This window comes from Macrosteles quadrilineatus, unplaced genomic scaffold (assembly GCF_028750875.1).
Source record: "Macrosteles quadrilineatus isolate MER2022 unplaced genomic scaffold, UCM_ALF_1.0 Scaffold_6__1_contigs__length_79288215, whole genome shotgun sequence".
NCBI lineage: Eukaryota > Metazoa > Arthropoda > Insecta > Hemiptera > Cicadellidae > Macrosteles > Macrosteles quadrilineatus.
The window spans coordinates 451964-472400 of record NW_026542599.1 but is presented as its reverse complement, the minus strand read 5'-3'; the positions used below and the strand labels follow the sequence as shown (position 1 = coordinate 472400).

The 20437-nt window shown below is 34.0% G+C and overlaps 1 protein-coding gene across 7 annotated transcripts in view; it reads right to left on the bottom strand.

Annotated features, from left to right (window-relative positions):
* The window catches only part of LOC128997682 (uncharacterized), a 96949-nt gene that overhangs the window by 22887 nt on the left and 53625 nt on the right, over positions 1-20437 (bottom strand). For 4 of the 7 annotated variants that reach the window (XM_054423329.1, XM_054423333.1, XM_054423330.1 and 1 more), the window contains exon 2: positions 6481-6624. In XM_054423329.1, the coding sequence (XP_054279304.1) occupies positions 6481-6624 (144 nt within the window). The remainder of the gene's footprint in view (positions 1-6480; positions 6625-20437) is intronic. The other 3 variants (XM_054423331.1, XM_054423332.1, XM_054423335.1) reach the window with 1 other exon arrangement.

Genomic DNA, 20437 nt, shown 5'->3' with positions numbered 1-20437 from the left:
TGGTCAGCATGACTGGATTTTTGAAAGTGGACCCAAGAGTATCACGCAAGGGGGGTGAAGATCTAAAAGAAAAAAAACTTCAGTAGATGTTAAACTTAAAAATGGCACATAAATTATAAAAAACAATTAAGTAGAACGGCTGGAAAAGGGATGTAACCGAGAAACCCCTTAATGTTTTTAAGTATAGGCCACATATATCATTGACGAAATATTTTTTTTATTAATAAACGACGAATAAACGATTGCCTATTGTCTATTGAACGTTATTAATCAATATTTAATATACATTTAACACTTCGCGTACCACGTTCTAAAATGTTCAGTAAATAGATCTTACTTGATTATTCTAATTTTATTGACCTTTCGTACACCAGCCTCTTACATGCTGCGATACAAATTGAAGTGACAAAAACGAATGTTGGAATCAATTTAGTAAATTACTTTCTGTAAAGAGTATGTTAAGGAATTGCGTTCTTCATACAGTTTTTGCATGGAGATGGGATAGAATAAAAAGAAATCAGGGGGGAAAATATACTAATTTTACATTTTGTACAAGTTCAATAAGGTTGTACCTTTTGTTTTTGACAACAATCTTGACAATTAACGTCACATTTCACTTATAATTATTTTCAAAGATGTGCTACAGAAAAGAATAAAAATACATTTAAACCACAACGGTTAAGTTGAATTAACATTCAACAACTATTCTACTTGTCCGGGAGACCGGAAACGAATACACGACATGTAGGTTCGAAAGCTTTGTAATTACGTCCGGATTCAGTTTAAATTGTTTTACTCTTAGCGGACAAGGTTTTAATCACGGATTTGCTTGTTTACACCCCAGTTGTGCTTCATTTGGGTCGCTCAATCAGGGTAAGACTATATACAATTATTTTAGAGCATTTTAGCGCTAAAAGGTTATTTTGTAAAAAATTAAGATGTTTCTGATTTTGAATGTTATGTATACAAGATTGTATGTGTTTTTACCTCGTTAAATAAACACACTAGCAGAGTACCCGTCCTTCGTACGGGGTTGGCATATAAGTATAAAATTTTTATTGCAGTTATGCTCATAAGCTTTCTGATTGCAATGGGGAAGGACAGAGTTTGATAACATTTGCTTCTCTAAATTTAAGGTATACTATAGTATTACACATCTAACATAGCCATAATGTTCTACCACTAAAAATAAATTATTAAAAACTCTCAAAATATCACCAATTATTTATGAAATTAAAAACATAAAAGTAAGCCTTCTTTGACAGTTCTCTTTGCGTATCACAGTTTTTTTTCTGCTTAGTTCAAATTATATTAGCTGTTTTCATAAAAGCAAAAAAATAGTGCTGCACCCTGTTGGTAAATCTTATAACTTTTTAATGCTTTTGCACACCATAGAACAAAACTTTTTATTTGAAACAGCTGACTAAATTCTTTTATTCCCTTTAAATATGAATACTCATAAGGTTAACATGGGGAATTACAGAGCCACTGGGGCGGAGCCCGAAAGGATTTTTGAGATAAGAATATGTCTATTATGTTAATCGCGAATGTAAGCTATCATTAAGCCAAATTTCAGCCCAATCCGTCCAGTAGTTAATGTGTGATTGAACTTCAAACAAACAAACACACTCCAAGTAGATTAGATGAATTAGAACTTCAAAGATACAATTAAATTTTAAAATGTGTTTAAATTTGATGCAAAACACAACTAGTTGACACTTAAGTGATGATTGAATGTGCCACTTAGATCGGAGGATAAAAATAAGAATGAAATATCCTAAAAATATCCATAATTCGCTCTTCATTTACATTGGTAATTAAAATATTACAACACATGTATTCTTTTATATTATTACTAGTTAACTTTAGGACATATGGCGCATAAATTTGTCGTAAGTACTGTGCAACAGGAAAATTAATTTTTCGTTTGCTTAATCTATTGATTAAAACGATTTTGTCATAATGAATTTCGTATTTGGTCTTTGGTTGGTAGCTTCACTAAAGCGGCTTCCACCAAACCATCTTTTGGGATGAAAAGGGGAGACGACGACTTAATGTTTACTTGCCCTCTGCCACGTAAGTGGTTTACAAATAATAACCATAACACAACATACTTAACAACTTTTCTTGTCGTCCACTTTCCCGATCTTCTTTCTACCTTCGATACACTTTTGATCTTTCGCTTCCCACACGTCTTAAGTCTCAAAATACCAAAATCGGACGTATTGAAAACGTAAAAATGTAGGGTAATATACTTTTTATAATTATGAAAATACGGATGGATTATTGAAAGAAAACCATTATTCCTTGTTACGGATGTAGTTAAATCTAGTTTAGAGGAAAATATCCATGCTAAAGAGCCTGGCAGTATGTTTGATTATTTTTAACACACTTGTCAATTTTTAAATCAAAATGTACTTAGTTAAATTAGCCACCGACAGATTGTGGTGAAGAAAAGTGTTTCTGTCAAATATGCGGACTCTTTTACCAAGTCAAACTGAAAGGTCAAGCTGTAGCATCTTTTGTGTCATTTCAAGTATCTTAGTAACAAAAATTATGTAGAAAATATTTGTTAACGCATTCTAAGCCTAGCAGATTCAATTATGTTATTTTTAAATATGAAAAAAATGTGTGATAGCTGGTACATATTATTTGGATGTCTATTTCAGTACCATATAGACCAGCTAGTTTTTTCATTAAAAAACAACTTAGTTCTGTAAGCAAGTCATAGATAGCGCCAGTGTCTAAAATTCCATTTTCAACCTCAGTTTTTGTTACTGAGATTTTTTAATAAAGTCTGAATATTCGACACAAATCAGTAATTTACATCAGCACAATCTGTCGGTGGTTCACTTCAACTACGAGATTTTGATTTTAAAACTGGAAACAAGAATAACATGGGTATGGAATGTCTAGCACTATTAATTGTCATAGCTAAAACTCAATGGTAAGATATTACATTTGGGCGAGACGGAAAATGAATTTTGAAACATTTATAAAGTTATACAAGCAAGCTATTATTTGCTAACGTAAAAAATGATACCTAGAATTAAATGAATCCATACCGCGCCATACCTCGAGGTATCTATCAAGTATATTTCCAGTTATTCCCGTACCTTTAGATCGAATATCTTGTTTCAAATGTCCAATTAAATATGTAACTCCTCTGGTCAGTTTGTATAGGTTTCAGATCTCGAGTTTCTTTATTATATTACATAAGCTTTATTGGAAAGTATCTTACGGCTACCGGTAACGTAATATCTTTGTTTAATATCTCTACGACTTATATCAAACGTAAACTGTATCGGAAATTCGCAGAACCTCTCTGATATAAGGTAATTGAAAATATAAGGTTCCTGTTAACAGATGGTTAAAAGTTGAAATTAAAGACAGCGATAATTTATTGTATAAACATGTATCCAGTTAAGTCTAGATTCGTAGCCCAATAGTCAATACTACCAGAAAATCGTTTTTAACTGTTTTATTAGTTAGACTTTAAAACACAAAAGATTGACCGAGATATTAATTAACAGCTGTGTCTAAGGAACATGTCGGACTTAGTCACTAACAAGACTACAAGATCGCGCCACTCATCCTACACTCATCCTCATATTAAAATACGCACATAGTTGCGTCCCCATCTTAAATAATTGATAATTGAGATGAATAGTAGTTTACGCAACGTTAGCGTGAATAAAAGTGTTAATGAAAATAGAAGAAATTTAAGGTAGCAGCCTTAGCGAGGGCTTTAAAAACTTCTACTGTACGAGTGTCGTTAAGACTATTTACGCAAGTTGCGAACACTACTTTACCTACGACAGTTTTTTTTTATTACTAACAATCACTATTCAAAACTTATAAAATTATAATATAGGTTATGTTTTCGTTTATAACATCTGACAGTGATGCAACGACTCATTGGACCAATTACTAACTATTGCACCAATCATCAACAATTAAATTGGTAAACAGCTGATTAGTAATATGACTTAGCTAATGCAACTTGCTTTGTTAAAATTCTGGCTAAATAAATGATTTTATTTTATTTGATTAGTGGTGTTTGAAACATTACAATTTTACTTCTTTTCTCTCAATCCTCAAACCATGGGTCCATTACTTGTGTTGTTAAAGTAAAACATTGTAGTTCGATTCTAAGAACTTAATTTTAAACAGCTCAAAAACGGCCGTAGGTAAAAGTGCACTATGAATCATTTTTCATCGGCACGAGTTTTTATCAGTTAGCTGTTATTAGTTAATTTATGATTTATGAGTTAATGACTCGAAGGGGTGTAAACAAAACTTTTTTTGATTTTGAAAAGATTTTTGAAAATATTCTCATAAATATAGGTGGGTATTGCATTTTGATATACGTGTTATAATTCAAGCTGTAATATACAATTTTATGAGTCTGAAAGATTTAGTGAACCATTGTCGATGTTACAGTAAATAATGATTATGAATCATCTAATACTAGCACTTATTCACACGATTTACGAACATGTATATCACTGAAAACTATTGTAATTATAAAATAAACAGATGAATAAAAGGGATAATGTATGGCTAGTTCTGGTAAAGCCCTTTAAGGCTTGGTGAAACCGAATTCTTTGTTTTGTGTGACATAACTTTAAACAACAAATAAGACTTTGTAAGTAAAAGTATAACAAGACAATTTGTCCCCAAGCGCTGTTTTTTCTGCAAAGTAAAATAAAGACGCTTGTTTCAGGAGTAGCATAATGGGCTTCTAAACTAAGTTTCAATGTATTTTGAGTGTCACGCTTCATAAAAACTATTCACACCAACTTAATTAAGTGCCAAGAAATATATTACACAGGTGTTATTTTTACCAAATTGACTGAAATATGTTGTTTGCATTAAAAAACCATCCTTAAAAGTATGAAATAAAAAGTAAACGTGCAAATAAACTGTACTAGTGTGTGATTTTTATTTTTTTTATGAATAAGAAAACATGCATTTACAACTTAGTGACAATACTGAAATAACGTACGAGAAATTATGGACAACACGTTGATAAAATGTATTGATAAGAAAGACAGAAAACAGTTGTGTTAAACATCATAAAAAATAATTTGCGAGAAAGTATTGGTGGGAAAAGTTTAATTTGTATTTTGGTGTAGTCTCAAATCACTTAACACGAGGTTAATTTACCCTGATTTCGCCTAATGATAGTTATACCTTCTAAGAAATTCTTAGGAATCCACCCTTAGACAACTTGACTAATCCATCCTTAGAGGGGGTATAACATTCACTAGATGAAATCGAGGGAAAAACCATTAGGAATGTGAAGTAGGTATAATATTAAGGCATGCACAATTTGTAAAAATGCAACCCGAAATACGAGGGAGGGCTTAGTGCGTTTGAGGTCATTAGTGATGTAGGGGTAAGATTAAAATTGGCAACCAAAAATGTAAAATTTACAATCAAAGTGTAAAATTTACAAAATTGAAACTTGTGTATTGTCGCTTCGCCTAAAATAACCTCACATTGTTGGTTTTTGTTGCTGAAAAATGAAAATATAATACAGATTCTTTAATTATTTTCCATCCACGTTCTATCTTGTTAGGACCGGCATTTTGCATTATATGTTTGCGTTTTTGTGAAGCACGCCTCGCTCACCCAGGCCTAGCCATTGGTAACTGCGTTGGGGGTTTATAGTCTGAAATGTAACTGTATAAGAGGAAGATAGTCTGCGAGGAGATGATTGTATCTGGAAGGGACAGTATGAGGTGGTTGTACCAGGGAGGGATGGTCAGGAGAGGTTGGTCTGAGAGTAGGTGATTGTATATGGAGAGGAGAGTTCGAGAGGAGGTAATTAAATCAGGGGTGATTGTCTAGAGAAGTTGTATCAGGGAAGGATAGTTTAAGTGGCGCTGAGTGTATCAGGGTAATATAGTCTTACAGGAAGTGACTGCATCAGGGGAGGGGGTGGTCTGAGAGGAGCTGACTGTATCAGGGAAGGGTAGTCTGAGTGGAGGTGAGAGTGTATCAGGGAAGGATAGTTGGAGTGGAGGTGAGTGTATCAGGGGAATATAGTCTTACAGGAAGTGACTGCATCAGGGGAGGATGGTCTGAGAGGAGCTGAACGATAGTTTGAGTGGAGGTGAGTGTATCAGGGGAATATAGTCTTACAGGAAGTGACTGCATCAGGGGAGGATGGTCTGAGAGGAGCTGAACGATAGTTTGAGTGGAGGCGAGTGTATCAGGGGAATATAGTTTCAAACGGAAGTGACTGGATCAGGGGAGGATGGTCTGAGAGGAAGTGATTGTTTTAGACATGTGTAGTCTAACAGGAAGTGACTGTATCAGGGGAGGACAATCTAATAGGAAGTACCTGTCTCATTCGAGGATAGTCTTAAATGAAGCGATTGTACAGGAGAAGGATAGTTTGGTAGGAAGTGCATGTATCAGGAAGGATAATATGAGAGGTAGTGCGAGGTGCGTTGAGTTACAGGTACGCACCTACGCTTACATAAGGAGTGAAGCGCGCCTCTCGCTTACCCAGGCCTAGCCAGGGGGTCGCTATCTCTTCTTCGGAACGCCTGTTGCGGGAGAAATCATCTTCGAGGGAGTCTTCGACGTCATACTCTCGGATCAATCTTGCCTCTGAAACAAACACACCAAATAATTAGTTCAAATGTCAAACAATTGAACCGCGGAGTGAAAAATTGACAGGTTCTGGAGTTTTTTGTACCTTGTAGTAATCGTTGTAAATTCTTCTCAGAAAGACTTTGTGATGAAATTGAAAGGGTGCAATTTTGTTTGTCTCAAAACTCAGGTACTTGGTGACTTTTAGCCTCGATCCTTATAATCATTATCGTGTGACAGTGATGTTTATTGTCGGGCCTTCCCCGTCTTTGTATCTATTTCAAACGTCATTGGCAGTTACAATGAAACTTGACATGTTTGAACAACTTAAGCTAACTAGTTAAATAATATTTTTTATCCACATTATTATCTTCCGCAGCCATTTCCCGTTGCGAAGCACTGGTGTAACTGCTAGTCTAATATAATATGAACTTGTAATTGTTTTGTTTCTGGTATAGTTAAAACATACTCTGCCAGACAATTGTGTCTCACTCTCAATGTTGTTTTATCACAATATTTTCTACGAGAACTCAAATACAGATAAGTAGGCTACCAGCCACTCTCTCGAGAACGTGCTCATGTCGTCGATCTCAGAAGTACCACTTAAATGTTATAGTATCGGTTCACTAGCTCAAACCGTGGAGTTAAAACTGTGTTATGGACAACTCCTATGTTATCTTAACATAAGATCTGCCACCTTAATTTGCCACAATTTTTGCAGGTTTGCTCAAGTATTACCATCGACTTAGATAGCGGTAGTAGAATATTTAACAAGAAATCGCTGCATGTGACTATTTAGGGGTTTACTTACTCCCATACATAGTTTACGGGGAAAGTATTGTTTTCGTTGGATTTCCCAGTTTGAGTTTTAGGTGGAAATTGAATTTATGCCCCCCCCCAAGTGGTGTCTATGTCTGTGTCTGTATGTGTGTATGCATACAGAGCTACAGAGCATGTGACCCAACTCTGCTGCAATTTGGTGTGTGGGTACTTATCCAGTTCTTCAGGAGTTTTTCAATTTTTTTGAACTTTTTATTTTTTATTGTGATTTTCTATAAAATCCCATAAAATAACGGATATCGTGTTTCACAAAAAATGGGTCGAACGATTTTAAATACATTTTTTTTGTCCTCTTTACTCAAAATAAAATGGTGCACTCCACAATGGTTTAGAAATTAGTTAAAAAGCAATTGCAACTTTTGCGATTTTCACCATAAAATAACATGATTACTATAAAGGTTTTTGACAAGCTAATGTGAGAAAGTATATGTCAATACCCTTTATTTATTATAGTTTCAATAGTAGTTTGACATTAGTTCATCACCAAAATATCATTTGTTAAGGATTATACATGTAAATAACTGTAAATTATCGAACATCATTATACATTGTAATATCGAACATTAACTGCGAATTACTGTGTAAGCGCACACAAAGCGAGTTGCCTTTATTATAAAATATGCAATAGTAAAACTCAGATAGAACGTGTTTTAGAATTAAAGAAGTATGTTACCTACAGTAACTTTGGTGTTAAAGTCGCTAAAAAGGTTTAAAGTTTAACAGTTATTTTATTCTGTTAAATATTTATATATAGAAGCTTGAAAAGAATTTTATACATTAACGTTTCAATAAGTTTAAATAATTTATTGAATGATACAAACACCTTTTAAAAACAGGTCTTACAAAATCACCAGTGAAATTAATAGGAACTTTACTTTCAGGCGAATTTCTTCCGATTTTAAGGGGAGCAACGTCATGGTAAGGTATGTACCATGAATATTTCTTTTATATCTTAGTATTTTTCGTAAAACTGTGTAAGTGTATGAGAAGAAGTATATACTTGTATACTGAAACCACTCTGATAACTAGACGCAATCATTGATTGAAACAGGTTGGAAACATCATACTGTAGTACTGTAATGCAATCCATTGCCATATCAATCTGATTTTCCGCTGTAATGGAGCAGATAGCTTCTGCAATCATGATATCTAGGAGGCAGTTCCTGTATTTGTGCAATGTATCCCCGACTGATACCATTACCCAACAATAGCGATGGTGGACTGTATGAAATAAACAACGCAAAGCTAAAGATGTCATACATAGTTCACTAACAACTTTATTTGTTTATTTTCATAAGACTTGTTTAATTTAATCGATCATAATTGTGAGTTTTGACATAATATTTTGAGTTCTATACGTAGAATTAAGAACTCATTAAAATATATTCTAAGGAAAAGTGTGTGTACACATTTTCGAAATCTATATAATATATCAATTTAATGTACGTCTGTGTTTTTTTCTATAACTAAACCGTCTATAAGTGGTGTCGGAAAAAATAAACACTCATATATTTTATTTCAAATAGCTCATTAAACCCTTTTGTTTGCAAGATAAAAATGCTCAGCGTGTGATTAGATTCGGCTTTGGCAAACAACTTTTTTTTCAAATCAAATGATAAAAAATTGTGTTCCTATAAAAATGGTAGAGTATTGTAATAGGTTTAAGGAAAGAAATATTTCTCTGTTGCGTTCTTGTCCCGTTGCGAAACACAGTCAAAGCTACTAATAGTCGCAAATCATAATTTGTTATTATTTACAGTATTTCAATAACATATTTTTCTTACGTATTTTTTTCTTGGCGAATAAAATTGTTAAATGAATATATCGAGCAATTCAACTTCAGCCTGATGTAATAGGGATATAACAGAAATGTGTCACTGAACCTTTCTGACACTCCTGCTATAATCCATGGACAAAGCCTCTGACACTATTGTCTGCTGGTCTATTTATACTTTGTTGATCCATTAAATTAATTCAGACTAAAAGCCTGAACGTGTAGCCGAACGAGGTTGCAGCAATGTAGTACAATAGCACTGAATAACCTAGTAATGTTTATAAGGTAATGGTCTACCAGCTTACAGTGTTAAAAACACAGTTTCAATGGTTTTAACCTTTTCGAGTTTGAACTACGTATAAATTACGTGCGTTTGAAAGATGAGTTTTGCTGGTGGAAATTAGCCGTTAATTGAAAACGTGTTTGTTATATCTGTAATTTGCTTTGACATTTTGACAATAAGAGTTATTTGTTGATTTTACTGTACCTATTTTTACGTTGGTTTCCTATTTTTATTGCTGGGAAGCACAATGAATTCGCTCACCTAGTAATAAGATTGCTAGTAAGATCCTGACAGAGGCAAAAGCTTTCTGTTTGTTCAATGCTGGAACCAGCTGTCCGCGATCATTAGGCTTTTAATAAATCAGCTGGTTAAAGTAACAGCTGATCTTAGTGAGTAAGAAATCTGTAATCTATACTTATAAAAGGCAAAGCCCTCACTGACACACTCACTCACTCACTCATCACTAATTCTCCCACTTCCCATTTACCTAGGAGGCTGAAATTTGGTACACCGATTCTTTAGGTATTAAATAGGAAAACTAAGTTGTTTTTATTCTGATCGGACCCTCGGGCTCCGCCCCAGTGGCTCTGGAGTTTCCCATGTTAACCTTATGGTTTTTCATATTTAAAAGGAATTTATGAATCTTATCAGCTGTTTCAATTAAACAAGTTGGTTCTGTTCTATGATGTTCAATAGCATTAAAGTTACAAGGATTACCAACAGGGTGCAGCACTATTATTTTTTTTTATCCATGACAACAGCTAATTTGCAACCAAAATGTGAGTGAGCGTAGCGAACGAACTTCAACCTGGAGGCGAGTTAGCGTAGCGAACAAGCTAACCTGAAGGCAAGTGAGCGCAGCGAACGAGCTCCAACCTAAAGGTGAGTGAGCGTAGCGAACGAACTTCAACCAGGACGTGATTGAGCCATGCGAACGAGCTCATCTTGAAAATTAAGAAGTTAAACGGGGCAAAGCCCGTGGGTACAGCTAGTCTATATATAAATTTGAAACTGTTTTTTTTTGTGACAGCTAATTTGAGAGAACGGCTGGGCGTAGAAACTCGGTAAAGGTGTCTAAAGAAAGGGTTTGGCCTGTAGATGAGCCATCAAAAGAGAAACGTGGTAAATTCCCTTGGGGCTCTGCCCCAGTGGCCTTTAAATTCCCATCCCATGTTATTCTTATGGGGGGAAAACGGGTTTTTGTCGCAGCTAATTTCAGAGAACGGCTGGGCGTAGAAACTTGGTAGGGGTCTCTAAAGAATGGTCTTGGTCTGTAGATGAGCCATCAAAAGAGAAACGAGGTAAATTCCCTTGGGGCTCTGCCCCAGAGGCCTTTAAAGTCCCCTCAACAGATTTGTTTACATTATGGCCATATGTATAATTTTACACTACTTTTTAATGAAACAACTGTTAATATTTAAATTGTGATTTAATGAATTTGAAGTATTTGCAAAGGTTTTTTTTCTGATTTTAAAATCGATTTTCTTCTGCATCGTGTCATGTTTTGCAATATAATGTTCTATTGCCAAATCAGTGGAATGTCCTATCACAGCAACTCTATAAATTATTTCTTATGGATTTAACTTATTTCTATTGTATGGGTTGGTTTCTGCCTTTTTTACCACTTCTTGGAGATTGTATGTAGGCGTGTTGCACGTAGATGATATTCTTTGGCGTATTGCATCTGTAGACGATACTTGGGTTGGTGTAATTATTACAATGGGAAAAAGCGAGAAATCCTGGACAGTTTGATATAGGCCTACTAAAATTAAAACTGAATTAACACTGTGCTACATTTATTGAGCAATCATTGAAAGAGCCGATTTGCAAACAATGGAAACATAAGAAAGCCATAGAACACAACCAAGTAGAAGAAATAGAAATAATTTTTTCTTCTTCATTTATAATCGTTATTATAGAGATAGCTAGGAGTGCAAAACATTTGTAGAAATCTCTAAAAAAACAAGATCAGCTTTTGAAAAAAGATAAGATATTTACAAACAATTTTGATTATATCTAACTGTTGTGTACATCGTGAGTATTTCCATAATCTTTGAGTCGACTTTTATAAAGTCATCGGAAATTATGACCGTTATTCGTTTTAAAATAACGCCTGTAATGCTTCGCAATTGCTCGAATTCGAGCAACAGGTACACTAGTTTAATTTAATCGACAGTTATCCCTTACTCATCTTATTGTTAAAATTACGCACCCTTATTGTGGGCGTTTTAGACATCTAATCCAATCTGGCAGTGAAATTATCCCCATTTTGGGGGGGGGGATAGGGTTCTTTTAGCAAGGTTTGGACACAAATTGATTACGGTTATTTTATGCCATGCTATCTAAAACTGTTCATTGTAATGACTTTAATATTTTACATTTACTTAGTAAAACATTGTATAGCAATACTGCATTTTTACAGCGATTTTCATTCATCACGGACGTCCAAAAACGTTGTCTTGCCAAAATAAGCGTTGTCTTGCTTGTAACTGGAAACCGATTTATATGTTAAGTTTGGTGATCACATCTACCCGCATCTACCGACGTAAGAACTTATCTGAGACGTAAAAAGCTTGTAGTTTTACCACGGTCTACGGAGATAAAGTAAGGTACGAAATATTTTTGCATATACGGTGGTATTTACAGTAGCCAAAGCCACTTATAACCAGTAAAGTAAAGAAAGTGTGGAAATCAGCTTGCAAATTTACTTCAATTAAATCGACGAAGTTTTATTGTAAAATCATTGATGTATGATGGATTTATATGAATATTTACAAGGTAATTTTTTACATCTTAACTGTCTGAAATATTATCGCAGCTTGAAATGTGTATGGTAATGTTTTTGTCTACACCACTTGAAAAAATCTGACTTAATTGTCTAGTTAGTTGAGTGGTTATAGTGACCAACTTCAGATCCAAAACCCCTGGTCACTGGTTCGATTCCAAGCGAAGCCGTTACCAGACCATAATATTTATCATAAGGCTGACAATTATTGATTATTTTTAACAAAGGATCGCTGGTTGATAACAACACGTCCAGAGTTTGGACCGTTCCTCTACAAAAAAAAAAAAAAAAAAACGTTAAGAAACTCCAATAGTGCAGACAAATACAAAAGTTCTATTCCCGATGTTCTACATCAAAAACGATTTTATTCGAATACTTGGTTCCCACGAAGGACGAGCTCTCAGCAAGTAATATATTAAATATTGAAATAAGAAACCTTTACTTTATACCTTTTCAGTCCATGTTTGAAGTTTCAAATCGCATTCAAAACCATTTGGTTACAGATAGCTTGCACAAGTCTTACATCATCGTTGAATAAACTGATCAAACTAGATCAGTATTCTTCGAAACAGTTCAATCAAATTGAAACACAATACATTTACACCGCATCTGCATGAAATAGACGTTTTAGGCGCGCAATATTTTCGGTTCGTTTTAAATAATTCATGGAAATCTTAAACCAACTTCCATACAATAAATATTTCCCCATTATTGAAACAAAATACATCAATACATTTGATAAAAGGTCGTATGGTAATCAGCCTTATATTTGCCAAAGGAGACGAGTAATTCTAGCTGCAAAAATAATCGTGTGATGGAAAGAGGTTTACTTAACGCTTTGAAACAACTTTGAAAAATTGCTTAAGGCAGATCTTATTTAGTTAACGTAAATTTTTGGTTTGTACAGTATAAGTATCAGTTGAATAATCCTTCCACTTTGGCTTTTTTATTTTTTATTCGAGTCAAGTGTTTAATATAGCTTATCAATGATTTTATAAGGATATTATAAATTACAATGAGTCTGTTTTAGTTGAAATTTTGATAAGTTTATAAATCTTTAAAATAAAGTGAAGTCGTCTTTATATTTGTATTAGTTTGAATACAACTTGCTTGGGAGTAGTTTGGACATTATGTTTTATGTTTTCAGCAAAAAAAAAAGAACAACCGATAAACCACCAAAAACTAAAAGGAATTTTTCCTACAGTCACCCGACAAAGTTGGCTTCCCTGTACTGTTTATAGTACAGAAAGCTGCTAATTGCTGCATATTTATACTTTGCCGTACGGTTTATACTTTGCCGCACGGTTTATACTTTGCCGCACATCAGGATTCCAACCAAACAACACAAAACAGCGTGGTTTTATTATGCACGTAATCCGTGTACGCTTGGAAATAGGTTGGCAACACTTAAAGATAATAATACTATGAACAGCTGATTGACTATTATAACTACGATTTAACCTGTCATTTCGTGTTTATAGTTTTGGTATTTCTGAACTTTCTGGACTTTTCTTTTAAACGTTTTTAAAACATTCCTACGGTCTTAATAAACAAGAAAATACCTTTAAAGCATTTTTTAGGCGTGGAAACCACTTCAAATTACAAAAACATACGGAACTATATTCTCAAAAGACGGAGCACATTTCTTGCCGAGGAAAAATAGCGGAGTGATACGGACCACGGGTACTACTTTCTCCAACTAGCGTCTAGACTGCCAGTGCAAGTCCGAGGAACGGAGGATCGTGGATCAGATCATACCGGCGCATCAGCATAGCTTATCTAACTGTTCGCGGAAAATTGTTATCTGTATCACTGTTGCTGTCAAAACGTATAATTTGTAGATTAAATTTGAATTAAATATAATTAAACTATCATAACCTAACCAAACTTGCTGATAATGATAAACTCGAATGAAGGTTTACTAATCGAAAAATAGCTCTGTTCTAAAAAATAAAATTAAAAATGTCTCAAATTCAATTTTACAATCTTTTAATTATAAAATTAAACTGTCATAACCTAACCAAACCAACCAAACTTACTGATATGAAAAAAATTGTTGACAAAAAGTTAGTGCCCCCAGTGGGATTCGAACCCGGCACCATCAGATTATCAGCCCGACACACTATCCACTACACCACAAAGGCTCATGACTCAGTTCGGTTCAGTATCGAATCGTTGCATTAATGGTTGACGTCACGCCATCGGCACTGAGCGGTGGTGGGGGGTTTTTCGATCTGATCCACGATCCTACCGATCGGCCGTTCCTAGGAGTTGCACTGGCAGTCTAGATGCTTATCTTTCTCCAGGGCACCATTTGTGTAATTGTGTTGCTAGCTGAACCTAAAAACGTGTTGTATAGTGTTTGAAAGACTAATTATTTATGTTTTATAGTGACTGTAGGAAAAATATAATGTGTAACACGAGTGAAAAAGGCCTTTGCTGCACTCGAGATCATTCCGCACTCGCCTGCGGCTCGTGCGTAAACATTGCTCTCGTGTGCAGCAAAGTGCCACTTTCACCACTAGTTACACAAATAACTATTGAACACTATTTATAATACAGACTTCCCATGTAATATGAAAGCATAGATAACAGCTGATTGATTTATCACCTAACACAGAATATTGTCATTAGTCGGTGACCATCTCAACGGATTGCACCACGTTTTTTTAGCTTCAAATTTTACATTACATGGGAAGTCTATTAATACGTACATATGATAATTATTACAAAGAGAGCAATACAAATAACCGATTCGATGAAAGAAGTGTGTAAATAACGTTGAAAGCAGGCAGGAGATTAAACAGTGAATGTAAATATACTGTATATACTTGTATAGGGAGACAGCAGTATTATTTTCCAAAAGGTGTGTAAACTGTTACATACCCAGAAGCTGCTTGTAGTCTAAATACGGATGTTACTCATCGGAACAAATATGTTTGCGTCTTTACTGAAGTTCATATATTCCTAAAACTAGATGTTTAAGATGTAAAGGTTAATTCGAAAACGAGTGACTAATCAGTTTTCAATTGGTTATTTAAAATTTACTTCGTTCATAAAGTAAGTTGTATTTTCTTTTCTATGGAATAAACAAAAAATTGTTAGATATTTTTTAGATGTGAAGAAAATTTCTCTGTATTAGGTATTTTAAATAAAGATGAAAGGATTTAGCTGTGTTGGGCGTGAAAAGATTATCGTGTTCAAAAAATGTTTCGTAATGGATCATGTTCGGTAAAAACCCTATTACTTTCAAACAGAAAATTTGGAATCCAAATTCCTCATATTGACATAAATCCTTTAATAAATTGTTGTACTGCAAAAAGTTAGTTGTACTAAACATTCACTGTTCAAGACACGAGCACAACCACAATGTTTGAAACCCTCCAGTTGCCTTTAGTTTTTAGATTCGTACCACTTTTAGGTTTTTACTCATATTTTCGAATTCCATATTGAATTTCCCCAAAGGAATTTGTTCCAGTTATGGGAAATCTTCATGGAACTTTTATTTTACCCATCTGGAAAATATCAGCAACTAGCAGAGCACCGTCCTTCGTACGGGGTTGGCATATAAGTATAAAATGCTTATTGCAGTTATAGGCTACTCAAGCTTTGTGTTTGCAATGGGGGGAGGACACAGTTTGATAAAATTTGGTTCATAAATTTACGGTATGATATAGTATAACACATTTACAATTGCCATAATGTTCTACTACTTCACCTAAACAATAGAAAAAAAATAATTATCAAACACTCGCACAATATCACAAATTATTCCTTAAATTAAAAACTCAAAACTAACTGGTAATAATCCTACTTTGACAGTTCTCATTGTGTATCACAGCTTTTTGTTGCTGCTTGGTTCAAATTAGCTGTTGTCATGTAAGCAAAAACAAAATAATAATAGTGCTGCACCCTGTGGGGAAACCTTATAACTTTTTAATGCTATTGCATATTATAGAACCAACTTGTAAAGTTGAAACAGCTGAATTCTTTAATTCCCTTTAAATATGAATACTCATAATAAACATGGGGAACTACGGAGCCACTGGGGCGGAGCCCGAAAGGATTTTTCAAATAAGAATATGCCTAAATGTTAATCTAGGATGTGAGCTATCATCATGCCAAATTTCAGCCCAATCCTTCCAGTAGTTATTGCGTGATTGAGAAACACACACACAAACGCATAAACTTTCAGATTTATAATATTAGTAAGATTACATACCAAACAACATTATAAGTGTTACAATAACTCTATATCGAAAATTACTATCGTTTTCGCCAATAGCTCTCATTTCTAAAGCTAAGAAGGCCTACATACAGAAAGTGACAAGAGGTCTACTGGATGGTTAGTATTAACGTGACCCGCTCTGGGATTCAAACTGATCAATGTTCTTCAGCTATTGATGACCAAGGAGACTCAAAATCCTGCGGGAAACTCAAATGTAAGTGACATTTCGTATTACACAGCTACTGATCGTGAGTGACGTCAGTGAACATGGTTACGATTAAACTTGATATTTCACTGTGATTGGTGTATTTTTACGAGTCTTCATCACTTTAGTACGCAAGAATAATTGTTGCACTTTAATCTATGTAGTCATCTTAGCGTAAAGAGAAATAAAAAACTGTCCTTTTCATGGTTGTTAAGCTCAAAATTCCATGTTAATATTCTTGAATATTTAATGGTGAGCATTCTAATGTGTTCGTTTTAGCGAATTTCCCATATAGGGAATAAGCTATTACCGTAGTACTCATGGAAAAACCTGGACCCAGGACCGATTTACTTTTCCGTTTTGAAGTCCCTAGAGGCCAAAAACACCATCGGTTTAAATTTATATATATACATGTGTGTCTGTGTCTGTTAGCACGATAACTCGAGCAAAAATGGACCGATTTTGATGAAAATTGGTATAACGTGTAAACATACATTTATTCAAACGAGTTCGCGAACCAGCGTGATCGGAATTTGGGATCGTGGGTTTATGGGGGTTTTATGGGGTAAAAAAGATGTTTCCCATCTCTATAAAAACGAAGACATTTACACATAATCTTAATTGATCGCTGATTGAAGTAAGAAAATTGACAAACTTTTGAAAATGAATTATTTGTGTATTTCAAAAGTATTATTTATGCGCGAATACGTAATGTGTGTACAGATTTGCAGTTTGCACAATAGATGTTGCAATTGTTGTAATGAGACTCCTGTATGAACTTCCTACGTTGGCAGCCATCTGTGATTATCTGTGGTAGTAAATTGGAACAGCTTAATTGAAGGAAGCTGTTCAAAATAGGTCACTTGATGTTGCTCATATTCAATTTGTACATCCGTTATGAGTTTTAGGGTTGTTAATTACTAGTGCAATGAATAAAGACAGTTTTACTTAGTAACCTGTCAAAAATTAATCATTAGTCGCTAACTGACAATATATTTATCATTGTAAACGTAAAATGTAATGTTCTGATACAACCGTTTGGACGTGGTTTAAAAAAGTTCAAAATAACCTTAAAACTTAAAAAATATTCCAAACATCAAAATACTTTACAGAATTTACAATTTTTTATTATAATGTATTTCTAAAATAAATAGGCTATACTGTTTAAAGGACTAAACGATTATCTTAGGTGGAATAAAAGTTATCAATTGGCTATACTATTATCTTATACCGGTATGTACCATTATAACTTTCATTCAATACAATTATCATGTAAGAGTAAGATGTAAGGCCTCGAAACTAATGTTTTAATCCAATACTCTTTAATTTTTATCGGAACACTACATTTTGCGCTGAAAATACTTCATATGTTTATCCTTGCTTTGAGGAAAAACAAAACTGATTTAAAACAATAAAGTGGTATTTTATACATTTTTAGTAAACCACTGTACTTAAAATACCAAAACTCAAGTAAGATGGAGCTCTAGCAGTCAGTATATGTAAACTTATGTTTCTATAACTCGTAATCAGATTCTTTCCTGAGGCAGGTTTAACAATCTACAAGTCAATAGCAGGAGTTTCTCTTGAATGATAGTATTTGCCTTATTCTTAAATTAAACCTAAAATACTGTTGTTTGTAACAGAATATTTTACGATGCAATAGTATGAGTTACTGTTGTATTTTGAGGTATTTGAATAACAACTGAGGGGGTTATAAAAATATTAAATAGAATATAAAATTTTAAACAATACAAGTTATTGAATTTGCTTGAATAGGCCTAATACATATTTTCCAACAGAAATAGAGAGTACGTGAGGAATAAATATGCATAAATAAAAATTAACATATAAAATATTTACAGAGCATGTGTTTTAACTAAACTGTTAAACTCAATTTATCTCATGGTTTCCTCTAATAAACTTACTAATATTATAAATGTGAAAGTTTGTGTGTTTGTTTGTTTGTTTGAAGTTCAATCACGCATTAACTACTGGACGGATTGGGCTGAAATTTTGCATGATGATACCTCATATTCCCAAATAACATATAGGCAAATTCTTATCTCAAAAACCCTTTCGGGCTCCGCCCCAGTGGCTCTGTAGTTCCCCATGTTAACCTTATGAGTATTCATATTTAAAGGAAATTATAGAATTTAGTCAGCTGTTTCAACTAAAAAAAGTTGGTTCTATGATATGGAAAGTATTAAAAAGTTATGAGATTTACCAACAGGGTGCAGCACTATTATTTTTTTGCATTTATGAAAACAGCTTATTTGAACTAAGTAGCAACAAAAAACAGTGATTAGCAATGAGAACTAACTGTCAAAGTAGGATTGTTTACTGTTATGTTTATGTTTTTAATTGCATGAATAATTTGTGATGTTTTGCAAAGTTTTAATTATTTATTTTTCTCTATTGTTTGTAGGTGCAGTGGTAGAACATTATGGCTATGGTAGATGTGTAATACTATAGTACTAGTGGTCGTCCTGTGGTCGAAACTCGACCAAAAATAATTAATGTACAGACTTCTCTATTTTCTCCCCACACTGTAAATAAAACATGTGATTGGAATTTCTTCCATTTGTTTTGATTTTCTGTTTACATTTTGTTGTTATTTCGTCACCATCATGGCAACCCATATGGTCCATGTTAATTTTTTGAAGTTTTCAAATTAATTTTTTGTTCTTATTTGTTAGCCTATTTTAATTTTTAAAAGCATTCTGCACATCTACAGGAAAATATCTTTCCAACAGTATGCGTTGATTTTCCCTGCGATGCACACGAGCTGAGAAAAAAGGTTTTAAAGAAACATGCTTGCCTATTAATATATAGATAGATAGCGTAAATTTTATTATAGTAAACAGTTTTGTTCAAATGTGTCCTACCCCATTGCAAAAGCTAAGTTAGAGTATAACACTGCAATAAACATTTTGCACTTATATGCCAACCCCGTACGAAGGACGGGTACTCAGCTAGTTAAATCATATATCTTTGATAATGTTTAATATTTTAAATGGTATCCTTATATATATATATAATTCTGTAAGACAAAATTTTTACCAGAAAATTGTAAACGTCTGGTAAGTTGCAGAAATGTGGGAGGGGTCTTAAATTAAAGGTTTTGACCCCAGGGACTCGGGAAAAATAGCAGAATCCTCATAAAGTTACATAAAGAAAAGCATAGTGACTGAAAAACGTCTGCATTCTAATCAGCTGTTACTTATTTATTTGCACTGTTTACATTTATTCCGAAAGTCAATGTTGTAAAATAATGTTTCAAAATGAAATGTATTTGTTTAATTTTTTGTTTTCCGTTTTTATAATGAGTGAAGTAACTAGACAGGGTAGCGGAAGACCTGCAAGACGTGGAAGAGTATCCAGGAATTCAACTGACACAAGAAATGCTGAAAGAGAACGTCATGTAAGGCCTAAATATGAAAGAAATCCACAAGCTGGTTTACAACCTGCCTTCAGAACAACCTTCAGAAGAACGCTGGAAAATGAGTTGAGTGTTGTTTCTCGCAATATAGGTCCTCAAAACGTTACTTGCATGCATTGTGGCGCATTTCACTTCGCAGAGGAGGCCACAAATGGACATTTCAACGCACGTTGCCACAATGGACTCAAAAACAAGTCCATGTGCTCCATGTTTCCTTGTTAGGTTTTTTTTTATTTTGAAAATCGTTACCATTAATTCGTTTTATTCTCGTTGTAAA